Source organism: Octopus sinensis, linkage group LG15 (assembly GCF_006345805.1).
Source record: "Octopus sinensis linkage group LG15, ASM634580v1, whole genome shotgun sequence".
In the NCBI taxonomy this organism is placed as follows: domain Eukaryota; kingdom Metazoa; phylum Mollusca; class Cephalopoda; order Octopoda; family Octopodidae; genus Octopus; species Octopus sinensis.
In genome coordinates, this window is record NC_043011.1 from 55,585,582 (window position 1) to 55,599,850 (window position 14,269).

The window sequence follows — 14,269 nt, forward strand, 5'->3', positions numbered from 1 at the left end:
CATATTTATATATATACATGCATATATATACTTATATGCACATATACATAAATATATACACATATACATAAATATATACACATATACGCATAAATATGTATACATACATATATACATATAAATACACACATATATATTCTCATAGATATACATACACATATACATAAGTATATGGTTAACTTAGTTATTTATTTAACTGATAACTATAATAACATACATACATATGTGATATTATTTTATGTATATAAAATAAGGATACAAGTAATTATTAAAAAACATGAATATAAATTAGTAAAATGACTTACAGCTGTTTCAGCCCATAGATAAAAGCATATCATTCTGCCTATATTGCTCAAGTGTATTGAGGTAATAGGCATTGAAAAATGAGGTACTCGTAGTATATATCTCAAGGCTTCATCAGAGATTATAAAGTACAATCAATATATATATATATATACGTACGCATATATATATAAATATGTACGCATATATATACATAAACATGTTTATACATATATATGCATATGTTTCTACATACATACACATGTTTATACGTAAATATGCATATATATATATACATATGTGGAGGCGCAATGGCCCAGTGGTTAGGGCAGCAGACTGGCAGTCGTAGGATCGCAGTTTCGATTCCCAGACCGGGCATTGTGTATGTTTATTGAGCGAAAACACCTAAAAGCTCCACAAGGCTCCGGCAGGGGGTGGTGATCCCTGCTGTACTCTTTCACCATTCTTTCTCCCTTTCTTCTGTTGGCCTGCTCGCTTAGCCAGCGAGGTGGCGTCGTTCGAAGGCTGAAACAATGCGAACACATTGTGACCAGTGATGTGTAGCAACATCTGATGGTCTGGTTGGTCACGTGAACACGTGATATACGTACATATGCATATGTATATATGTACATATGCATGTGTATATACATACCAATATATAAACATACACACATATATCATTTGATCACGTGCCTGACCTGGCTTTCAGATGTTGCTACACATTGCTGGTCACAATGCACTTCGCAGTGTTTTAGCATTCAAATGACACCACCTCGCTTCCTAAGTGATCTTGCCAACACTACGAGTGAGAGAGTTTCGGCAATAGAGTTCAGCAGGGTTCGCCAACACATATACATACAAACGTATATATATATATCCTTAAATCCTTAAAATGTTTTAGCCCGAAGGCCGCGGACATGCATATATATATATATATATACACATATGTATATATACGTACATATATATACATATGTATATATATATATATATATATACATATATATACCTACGCAGATATATACACATGCATATATATATATATACATATATATACATACATACGTATATATACATATACGTATATATACATACGTATGTATATATATACATATGTATATATATACATATACATACGTATATATATATATATATACATACATTCATACGCACATACATATATACATACGTATGTATATATATATACACACACTCACACACGCATATATATACATATATATAGATATACATATATATCATCATCATCGTTTAGCGTCCGCTTTCCATGCTAGCATGGGTTGGACGGTTCTACTGGGGTCTGTGAAGCCAGAAGGCTTCATCAGGCCCAGTCAAATCTGGCAGTGTTTCTACGGCTGGATGCCCTTCCTAACGCCAACCACTCCGTGAGTGTAGTGGGTGCTTTTTACGTGCCACCCGCACTGGTGCCAGACAGAGCTGGCAAACGGCCACGAACGGATGGTGCTTTTTATGTGCCACCGACACGAGGGCCAGGCGAGGCTACGTGTATATGTATACATACATATACGTATATATATATATACGTGTATATGTATACATACATATACGTATATATATATATATACATATACGTGTATATGTATATATACATATACGTGTATATGTATATATACATATACGTGTATATGTATATATACATATACGTGTATATGTATATATACATATATATGTATACATATACGTGTATATGTATATATACATATATATGTATACATATACGTGTATATGTATATATACATATACGTGTATATAATATATGTATACATATACGTGTATATGTATATATACATATACGTATATATACACATACGTATATATACATATACGTATATATACATATACGTATATATACATATACGTATATATATATATATATATATATATATACATATAAGTATATATATCATCATCATCATCATCGTTTAGCGTCAGCTTTCCATGCTAGAAGGCTGCACCAGGCCCAGTCTGATCTGGCAGAGTTTCTACGTCTGGATGCCCTCCCTAACGCCAACCACTCCATGAGTGTAGTGGGTGCTTTTTACGTGCCACCGGCACAGGTGCCAGAAGAGGCTGGCAAACAGCCATGATCGGATGGTGCTTTTTATGTGCCACCGGCACGGGGGCCAGGCGAGGCTGGCAATGGCCACGATCGGCTGGTGCTTTTTACGAGGCCAGCCGGGGTGGCGCTGGCAATGGCCACGTTTGGACGGTTCTCTTACGTACCACTGGCACTAGTATCACAGCTGCAATTTCCATTGATGTTGATCGATTTCGATTTTCACTTACCTCAACATGTTCTCACAAGTAGAGTTTTGTGTCCCAAGAAGGAAAGGTATGCATAAGTGAACTGGCTACATCCCATGTGTATATATATATACATATATATATATATATATACACATATATACATATACATACGTACATATACATACATACGTATATATATATATATATATATATATATATATATATATATAGACATATACATACGTGTGTGTGTATATATATATATATATATATATATATATATATATATATATATACGTGTGTATATTATATATATACATGCATATATATACGTATATATAAATATATAATATAATATATATATATATATATAAGTATAAAAAATATAAATATATACATAAAAATACATATATATATATATTTCTTCTCTAGTATCAGCCCAGAGCTGTGGCTATGCTGATGCACCGCCGTTTTGCTACACTGTTATTACTAAGAGCCTCCTCTAATATGTGGCACTTGGTAAAGCATGGAGTTTGATATAGCCACCCTCATTTGCACCTCTTGCCATGAGTAGAGTCTTAGCTGTTTCAACCTTTACCTGTAGCTGAGCTGCTGTAAAGGGACAATCTACTTTGTGAATTTTCTCTGGATTGCTTCAAGGGCCGATGTTAATTTCACACTGGTGGGTGACCATAGCTGTGAGCAGTAATCCAGGTAGCTGAAGATGAATGTCCACCATAGTACCATCATTGTTTCCTTATCTCTGGTTCTGAATGTTCTTAGGATCCATCCAGCCAGTCGTCTGCACTTTGTCACCATCATGGTAGTGTGCACATGGAAAGAGGTATCATTACTCATGTCGATACCCTGGTCCCTCACTGACTTAGGCTCTGGGATTGAAATTCCCTGTGGACCAGTGTACCCTGTAAGTTTCATATTCAGTTTTGGATGCTGGTAAAGCAGGGCTTGGAATTTTCCAGCATTAAACTGCATATTATTATCCTCAGCCCATCTGTAAATTGAGTCCAACCCCTGCTGCAGGTGTGCAACATCGCTGGGGTTTTCTTATTTCTGCAAGACTTTCGTATCATCTGCATAGCTTGCCAGAGTGGCTCATTGGGCATTTGAGGGCATATCTGAAAGGGCCACTATAAGAAGCAGTGGTCCCAAGACTGTGCCCTGTGGAACACCACTCACTATTTGTGTGTTTATCGAGGTGGCTCCATTAGCCACTACTGCCTGACTCCTATCTTTCAGGAAGTCAAGTAACCACTCTCCAAGTTTTCCAGCTATGCCAAGGTCACAAAGTTTGTGGCATATCATACCATAATCCACCTTGTCAAAAGCTTTTGCAAAATCAATTTATATATATATATTTACATACATATAAATATATGTAAATATACATTTCAATATATATATAAATATATATTTCAATATATATAAATATATATTAAAATATATGTAAATATATATATATATATAAATATATAGTTACATATATATAAATATATATATCAATATATATAAATATATATATCAATATATATAAATATATATATTTACATATATATATATATATAACCAATAAAGGGCAAAAGAAAAATTATTTCCATGCCAATATGCTGATAACAGACTAAGTCGTCAATATTTAACATTTAAGGTATTTTAATATGCTGCCACTTTCTGATGAAATTTTTCTTCTGAAAAAAATTTCATCCTATGTTAGTAGTAGATTTTTATATATATATATATATATATATATATATATATATATATTATATATATATATATGTATAATTAAAAAATAAAAAATATATATATATCTATTTATATACATTATATCATATATATACACATATTTATATATACATATATTTATATACACATATATTTATATATACATATATTTATATATACATATATTTATATATACATATATTTATATATACATATATTTATATATACATATATTTATATACACATATATTTATATATACATATATTTATATATATATTATATATATATTTATATATACATATATATATATATATTTATATATACATATATTTATATATATATTTATATTATATATTTATTATACATATATTTATATATATATTATATATACATATATTATATATATTTATATATATACATATATTTATATATATTTATATATACATATATTTATATATATTTATATATACATATATTTATATATATATATATATACATATATTTATATATATATTTATATATACATATTTATATATATTTATTTATATATACATATATTTATATATATATTTATATATACATATATTTATATATATATTTATATATACATATATTTATATATATTTATTTATATATACATATATTTATTATATATTTATATATACATATATTTATTATACATATATTATTATATATACATATATTTATATATACATATATTTATATATACATATATGTATATACACATATTTATATACATATATGTATATCACATATTTATATACATATATGTATATACACATATTTTATATACATATATGTATATACACATATATACACATATTTATATACATATATATTTATATATACCATATTTATATATACACATATTATATACATATATGTATATACACATATATACACATATTTATATACATATATATTTATATACATATTTATATATATATATATATTTATATACAAATATTTATATATATATATATATTTATATACACACACAGAGAAAACTATATTTATATAGATATACTAACATGCACATATATATTCGCATATATATATATATCACTTGTTAGCTTTTACGTCCAATTTTCATGTTTACAAGAGATGGACAAGGACATTTAAGGCAATGATCTTCAGCCAGATGCTCCACCTGTTGCTAACCCTTAGCTGTTTTTCCATGTAAGGGACATAACAGAGATACAGATACATCCAGTAGAATCAATTTAAGGCGGATGGTACAACAACTCAATGAATGATAAAAAAACTTAAGGAAATATGTAACCTCAGGATTTTCCAGCACCAGCATGTCATTATAGAGTTAGATCATCATCATTTAATGTAAACATTTTTATGCTTGCATGGGTCAGACAGAATTTCTTGAGGCAGATTTTCTACAGCCGGATGCTCTTCCTGTCACTAACCCTCACCGGTTTCCAAGCAAGGTAATATTTCCCCAATGGCCCAACATGCTCTTTAAGAATATTGGATGACAGGGACAATCATTTACAATGATCACGTATGCAACAGAAGCGTGCATGCATGCATGCAGGGAGCTCTCAGTTTCTGTCTTCCAAATTACAAGGGTTTGGTCAACCCTGGGCTACTGCAGAGAATACTTGCTCAAGGTGTCACACAGTGGGACTGAACCTGGAGCCATGTGGTTGAAAAGCAAACTTCTTATGACACAGCCACACCTGTGCTTGTTTAAGTAAATCTATTTCATTGTGCTAAATATACTTAGAGAATGGATGAAATTAAGAAAGTTTAGCCAATTTCAGAATATTCTCTCAAAAATACAAGTAGAATGTTCTATCTCTTTTATATAATATCAAACAGAGAGCTCAAGCAGAATGGTATAGTTGACCCTATCTTTTATATGTGGTGACATGAAGTCTATCAAGCTGTAAAACAATACCTCAATAATATACTTGAGTAACCCATGTTTGCAAGGGAAAATGGATGTGAAAATGAGAAAATAAACGAATCAATATAAACGAATAATAATGACTGCTTATAAAATAATTGAAAATAAGGTTAAGTAAAATAAAATTTGATCCAAAGGCATATTTTACAAAGATTTTCAGAAATCAACTAATTTTTGAAAACTTATTCCTCTTAAGTTTAATATCTGTTTTGTATAGAGAGCAAATAATGTAGGAAATATGTTTCCTATTAAACTCTTCACATTAGTTTATTGCATAACTAAGAACTGAATCTTTGGATTCAATTGTAGGTCAAAATTTTGGCCTTATACAGGCTTTTGTCTTAGTGCAATTAGGCCTTGATTAATCAACATTTATCAACCAGAATATAAAGAATATGAATTGTGATTGAGAAAGGTCTCTCATTTCAACTAACTGAAGTTTCTTCCAGTTAGTTCATTTGTCTATATCTGCTGCCAATTTATACAGCATGCACACAAACCCAGATAGGACACCAGTTGAAGACCAACTAAATATCAAACTTTCAAATAAACTATCTAGTGTGTTGAGACAATGCTCATATGCCAAACTGTGCTTTGAACTTCTGCTTAAAATAAATAATCATATTTATAACTATTTTATTCCCCAAATCCTAATTAGTTTGACAGGTAATTTACGCTTTGTCAAAATACCTGATCTAAAACAACATCACTTGTTAAAGGCAAATTGAAACAAATTATTTTAAGCATGATTCTGTTAAAAATTTATCATTAACCTTTGCATAACAAGTCAAATGAAAATAAGTATAAGTGATAAAGGAGAAAAAATTTTAAAAAAACAAAAACTACATGCTTCAATAGTTTATAGAAGTTAATACACAACTGATTAAAAAAGATAGAATTTCCTATTTGACAATGTCTCTCTCTCACACACACACACACACACAGAGCCCTTCCCTTTCTTTGGCACCATTCAAGTTTGAAATTTTGGTCAACCAACTATTACTGAATATTACTTATTTTGGACAGCAAAAAAAAAAATTTTGCAAGGAGAGTTATTTTTCTCTTTCTCATAACCCCACGACCGTTAGTGATATCAAGGATCTGATCTGCAAATAGTTCCTAATTGAAGGCAAGTAGTAAACTGGACCAAACATCTTGTGCAATGCATAAGATAGCAACCAAGTTGCTACACTAATAAGGAGAATAATAAATGTATGTTAATTGATGATCTAGCTTAAGAAACTTGAAGATGAGAAAAACTAAAACCTGCTTTAGAAAAATCTATTAAGTGACTATCATCATTAAAAGGAAAGATGAGCTTTGTCCATCATGTATCGGCTGCATTAGCAATAGAATCAAGAGAAAAACAAAAGTAAAACCTGTTAGGTTTACTAGCATTATTTAAACAAAAATGGGCAAGATCAAGACCACTACTATCATTAATATCGATTATTTGTAATATTTGATCAATATTGTATTGTCCAATAGTATAGTCTACTGAACATGTACTATTGATAAACCATATTTCTGAACAGTAGAGAATGTAAAACTTTTATGTTTAAGACAGTCATTAAAAGATAGGGCAGCACGAACAGTAATTAGATGAGAAAACTGTACAGGAAATTGCTGACCTTCGTTCAGATCAGTTAAGATGTCGAGAACTTGCTGAAGGATGTCATTTCACAATTACTATCCTTACATAACCAAATTATTTAAAAAACCAGCATAAAAAAAGTTAGACATCGAAGAAGTGATATTTATTGACATTTTTAATACTTTTTCTATCATACTGACCAAAAATATGTATGAAAAAGACTGGCAAGAATATAGATTCAACGACCATTCTAAATATGTTGGTCAATCTCTCAATTTAAACGGCATTAAAGTAAAAAAAAATTTTTTAACTTTCAAAAATAATCGTTAAGGATAATTCAAATTGCATTAATTTTACTCCAAGAAATAGCAATAATTACAAAATAAGTTAAATTTAGGAAAATATCCAAAGGAAAATCAAGTCAATAGGAAATATTCCATCGAATCGAGTAACTAATGATTCAAGCCAACAATTACTGGTGATGGTCAACTGAACAACACTTTTAAGGCGACAGAAAAAGAGAAAAACTAATTAAGAAAAAAATTTGTTTGAATGATTACAGTAAAATTGAATGCCGTCAGAAATTTCCAATTCATACACACAAATTAAGTGCATAGACGAGGAATAAACTATTAAAATGAATGTGTGGTAAATACTCTTACACATATACACAAATAAATGGTATATTCACAAACACACTGAGATAATGTAACATATTTACAAGGCATACAATGTTTCACTTGTGAAAGGCCACCTTATCAGAAAGAACAAGGTTGCCTATTGAAGATGAAAAAAGCATCAACACAAGTCCTTGTTAAAAATAAAATTTATATGAGAAGGCCAAGTCATTAAAAAGATAAATATAGGCATTTTAAAGAACTTCTGAACAGCGAATTTAGTTATTTAAATAAAATAGAGCTTCTGATTAAAAAAATGAGCGAGTATTTAATTCAAAGTGATCATGGCACTTGCAGAAAGCTAATTCTGCATGTAGCATCATTTGTAGATGACTTAATATTAAAGGTTGACGTGAAAACTAGTTTTTAAAACATTAAATAAAAGATACGAACACAATTCGCTACTTGAAGCAGAAGTAGACCGGAGTGAAGACGAAGAAGAAGAAGCATTATAAGTAAAACAAACTGTTGCTGCAATCCAAATTGCAACATTGATCATTGTAACAAGTCGAGATAATAAATATATACAAAGAAATATCTAAATGCAGGAATTTTAGCTTTGCACTTTTGCTTCTAATCCACCACCACCACCCCAAAAAAACCCCCCGAGTATTTCACAAAACCCCAATAAGTATATATTGCAACAGAATAGAGAAGATCTGCTGATAATTTGGAAGTGATCTTCATATATATATGTATATATATATATATATATATATGTATGTATGTATGTATATGCATCGCGCGCGCGAGCACACACAACTTTGCCATCAAAAGTGACTTGAAATGCAAAGGAATTAGATTTTGCATTGTAATCTAAACTCTGACAAAAGACTAATATTATATAAACTTGGATGAATTAAAATTTTAGATCTAAGTATATCAGGATTTGAAAAATGCAGTCGGGAAATTTGAACATGTTCAAAAAGTTTAACAGGAAGACCATTTAAAGCGTTGCCGGTAGTCAGAAATGTCCATCAATTGACATTTTTATAAGACACTTCTCCTAAGACATCATCATAGTCCTAGAATAATATCACCAGTTTCGGTCAAGGGAATTAAAAATTATTACAAATGTAGCCAGAAAAAAAAAAAATGATCTGCTCAATTTATAATAAATGCAGATCTTTTATTTTCTACTAATTAATTTATTATGGCCACAATTGAATGTTATTACGATCTGTAGAGATGAGATAACCTGGATGCTTATTGTCCGTGTTTACTTAATCTTCTAAATCAAAAATGCCAGAGATAAATGACAATTTAACAAATCCATACGGATATAGGACCACTGGGAGGTTTCCTCTACGTAAATAGATCAATGTCAGAGAAGGAAACATATTTGACAAATATTAAACACTTTTGACGAAGCTCATTTAAAAAAAATTTTTTTGTACAACTTTGCAAAATGTCTGAAAATAAAATGGTTTTTAGAAAAGCAAATAATTTATAATCTATGGTGGTTTTAAAAGTCATCAACAATCGTTCTGCTGCAGAAATCTTCACGTCTCTCCACTTTTACCATCTGTGATAATTTAACTGGAATGAATTATTTAAAAAAAGCGAGCAGCTAGCGGTTCAACGAACGAAAAGAGAGCTAATTTAGCTGAAATTTTACGGAATGGGTAGCGCCAGTAGTTGCGAGTACTTGAAAATATCTGGTTTATTAAAGCAGACAAGATTTGATACAAGGGAAAAGATATAGTAAGATCGGTTAGATGAGGAGAGACTGGGAATAATGGCAGAGTTATGGACCAGTTGGCTGAGGTTAGATACATGCAGAAAAGATGGACATCTTCAGCCAAACGAGCAGATTTTCGAGACGATAAAGCCAAGTTGGAAAACGAAGAACTGAAATGTTCCAGTTGAAAACCATTTTTATCGTTCGCGTTCATCTAATTTATTTTATTTGGTGTAATTATTGCCATTGGAATTGGCAAGCAGAATGGTTAAATGGTCTGCACAGGTAGCAATAAAATGACAAAAAACCTAAGTGACAATTACTGAATAAAAAACTGACAGTTAACGAGAATCGTTGAACGACTGAAAAGAAATTAGAGCGAAAAAAAGCCGGGTTCCGATGGAGGTAAGTTCTTCAGCTAAAATGGCGGCACCCATAGCGATGAAGATAACTATCAACAAAGTTAGGGCCACTGGCACATTCCACCAACTTCGGCTTTGGCTTCCGGATGAAGAAAAAAAAAAAAGACGAGAAAATATTCAACTTTTATTCTCAACTTTCGGTTAGTTTAAAGAAGGGGGAAAATAGAGACAGGAAATTAATGGAAAAAAAGAAAGAATGGAATTAAGAAGTAGAAAGGAAATGGAGAAAGAAAGAACAAAAAAAAAAAAGCAATGGAAAGGCAGCTCCCTGTTGAAGAATTGTCGGCAGCGAAATAAATGGTCGTTGAGGCCGGAGGAGCAGCAAATGTTACCATCGGAAGAGCAAGCACCTGACATTATTATCAGAAAACGATAATTATTCAACATGGCGGCCAAAAAACAGCAGAAAATGGAAAAAGGAAGGGCTTTGGTAGTTGAAAGACCAGCAACGGATAGAGTTGCAGAATTAGATAGACAAACAAACAAACCATCGAAAAAAAGGAAAAATTGGGGGGGAAAGAAAAGAAAGAAGAACACAAAAAAAAACACAACACAAGAGCGAGGGAGAGGGGGGAAAGGCAATGGATGAAAAGAAGTGAAACGATGGCTCCACACCCACTGACAACATTTGACGACAAGGAAGGGTTGGCGACAACTCATGATAACAAAGATGGAAAAAGTGTCGGAACGTGATGTATGGAGAAGGGATGAGATAGACAGATACACAGATAGATAGATAGATAGACAGATAAATAGATAAGGAATCTGTTCCATCTTTTCGATTTAAACAAGCCCAGCTGTAAACAAACAAACAAATTATATATACGTGTAATTAGTCTGATCATCGATGATATCGAACAGATCGGAATTTCAGATGATAAATATACACAGAGGAAAGGAAAAAGGTGTGTGACGATCGCCCATCTACGCCAAGAAAATACATTCTTGTAGCCATGACCCGAATCCTATATATCTACACCAGTTTCATTATGTATAATGTAGTTTATGTGGTAAGGATGTGTCTAATACGTATTCAACTGGAGTAACGCTGCAGTTATGAAAACAGCATACACTCTGCTATATATACTGCTGTGTGTAGCTTGTGTATAAGTGAGAGAGAGTATAGAATGTCTAAAACTAAATACATATATGGTGAGATTAGCTTGGAAGGTGCATATATATATCTATATATATGTGTGTATATATATGTGTGTGTGTGTGTATAATCGTACAGTGCCATGTACACAGATAGAGGGAGAGTGTGTAGCAAAAATCAGAGTGTATCTTTTCTCTAATATATATATCTGATGTTGTAATGTGTGTGTAGTAAGGGAGAACGAAGGAGAGAGGAAGGAAGCAAGCAACACAAGAACGAGAAGAAGGCAACAGCAAAAACTGGGAGTGGTAGGGGTGTGAATGGAGAATAATTGGTTTGTGTTATAATAAACGAAATAAGGAAAAAAGAAGTTTGTGATATATAAGAAAAAGCCACCTGTACTCACCAAGTAAGAGAAGCTTGAGTTCCCTACGAGCATCTCGTTTATCCCTGCGGAGTTGCCTCTCTATTTCCTGGTTGATTCTTTTTTGCTCCTTTGCCTCCTCGCTAAGACAGCACGCCATGTTCCTTCGCTAGCCGTCAGAGCTGCAATATCTCTCTCTCTCTCTACCTCTCTCTGCCTCTCTTTCTATCTCTCTCTCTCTCTCTTTTTTTTTTCTCCGATTTATTTATTTTTTTTTGTTGTTTTTGTTTCCTTTGGTTTTCGGGTTTGTTTGTTTTTTTTTGGTTTTGGTTTTTTTTTTTTTCCGAAGGGGGGTTGTTTTTGCTCCAAGTCGGGGGGTGCCGCCGCCGTGTCTCGCTCGCTCACTCACTCACTTGGCCAACTTGGGTAGGTTGAAAGCAGGGAAGCCACTGGTGATAGTAAGAGGGTAAATAGTAAAGAGGGCGGAGGTATAATTAGCAGCGAACCGACTGAGGGTAGCAGCAGGGCTGATAATAGTTACCAGTAGTAGTAGTAGTAGTCGTAGTACTATCATTAGTGAGTAGTAGTAGTACCACCACTCACTATTTGGATCATGATTACTACTACAACTAATACTAGTAAGCAATAGTAATTAATACTAACCGTGCTGCAACGACCGACCACTATCAGCAACACCAATTGTCACGGTGGTGGTGGTGGTATTAGTAATAGTGTTAACAGAAGACAATTACAACTGCGACGACTATTACTATTGATAGTGTTGCAGCGATGACAACCACTACTACCCTCACTAACAATAGTAATACTAATAGTAGTAATTTTGTTGGTATGTACAAGATTAAAAGGTTTAGAAATATATGCTCATATTTATTTATTTACATATACCAACAGATTAATAGTAATGACAGACAATAAACTGTTTTTTTAAAGGTATTAATTATAAAATATCATTTGATTTACGTATGACAAATAGACATGAAATATATATTTTTTTTAATAATTGACTTGGATAGTCAAGTAGAAGACAGCTTCTACAGAGTGTTAGAAGTGTTCTTTCCTCTCTTCCAAGCTAGACAACACACTCACAGACAATACTTACAAAACAGACAAGTCGACCAGTATAAAGACGTGTAGACGTCTACGAAAAATCTCTCGACATCAGAGTCTTTCGAGGTTTGAAGATTTGAGGAATTAACAGAATTTCAAGCATAGATCACTTTTGATAAAACCAGTGACACACTTCTAACCTGTTCTATAATTAAAACTAGTTTCTCTCTGCCGAAAACTATCAGGCAGACGAAAATCACATAGGTAATATATATATTATTATATATATAACAGATTACTAATAAAACATCATCAAGGAATGGAGAAATTGAAACGGGAGAGGAAAAAAAGCCCTAGATCTCACCGGTATATCTGAAAAATAGCTTTAACTTGCACTCCTGTTAGTCCAAAAAGAACGACTCTTCCTTCCTGAATACGTGTAAGAAACGTTCCCCTCGAAACCCCCACAAGAAAACCAAGCTGTCGACCGAATGGTCCTTCTTTTTCCCCCCAGTGTCTTACAAATTACTTGTATGATGTGAAAATATTCTTTGCCCCTATCCTCCTCGCCAACCAACTCGGCCAAGAAACAGCCTGCTTATAGAAGCTACAGTTCTTACTTCTGCCGTATAGACAACTGCCTATATAGGATTCTGACTCGATGCTAGATGGATCATCTACAGCTTGAGGATTATCGCTGTACCTACCGAATTTAAAGTTAATCGATACTGAAATGCTGAGGATCAAGCGATTTTTTTAATCGACCAATTTGTGTCATTTATCCACTCCTGTCGACACGAAATCAAGGGGAGTGATGAAAGTTGAACGGAACAGCCTAAGCCTGACAGTGAAGCACTTTGGGAAATTTGCTCTTCACATTTCAATACGAAAACAGCATTTCGCTATTTACTTAGTTGCATAAGGTAATGGGTGGCAGATACATTTTAATAATCGATACATGATGGCTTATGTGCGGCTTATCACTACAACTAACAGCACATGTAGGATGCACACACGCACATATGTCTAAGGAAGTCGGCTAAGTTTTTTTTTTGTTCTTTATTCAGGAAGTATTTTTGAAGCAGGCTCCCTCCCTTTGTGCATCTTAAA

At 32.4% G+C, this 14,269-nt stretch overlaps 1 protein-coding gene across 2 annotated transcripts in view; it reads right to left on the reverse strand.

Annotated features, from left to right (window-relative positions):
* LOC115219757 (guanine nucleotide-binding protein G(q) subunit alpha) overlaps nt 1-13,966 on the reverse strand; it is a 65,424-nt gene extending 51,458 nt beyond the window's left edge. Inside the window, exons 1-2 of one of the 2 annotated variants that reach the window (XM_036509780.1) lie at nt 13,524-13,966; nt 12,134-12,540 (exon numbers count right to left, since the gene is read on the reverse strand). In XM_036509780.1, coding sequence (XP_036365673.1) covers nt 12,134-12,251 — 118 coding nt within the window. In that variant the 5' untranslated portion in view covers nt 12,252-12,540; nt 13,524-13,966. The remainder of the gene's footprint in view (nt 1-12,133; nt 12,541-13,523) is intronic. The other variant, XM_029789999.2, reaches the window with a different exon arrangement.
* Between the last annotated feature and the right edge of the window lie 303 nt (nt 13,967-14,269).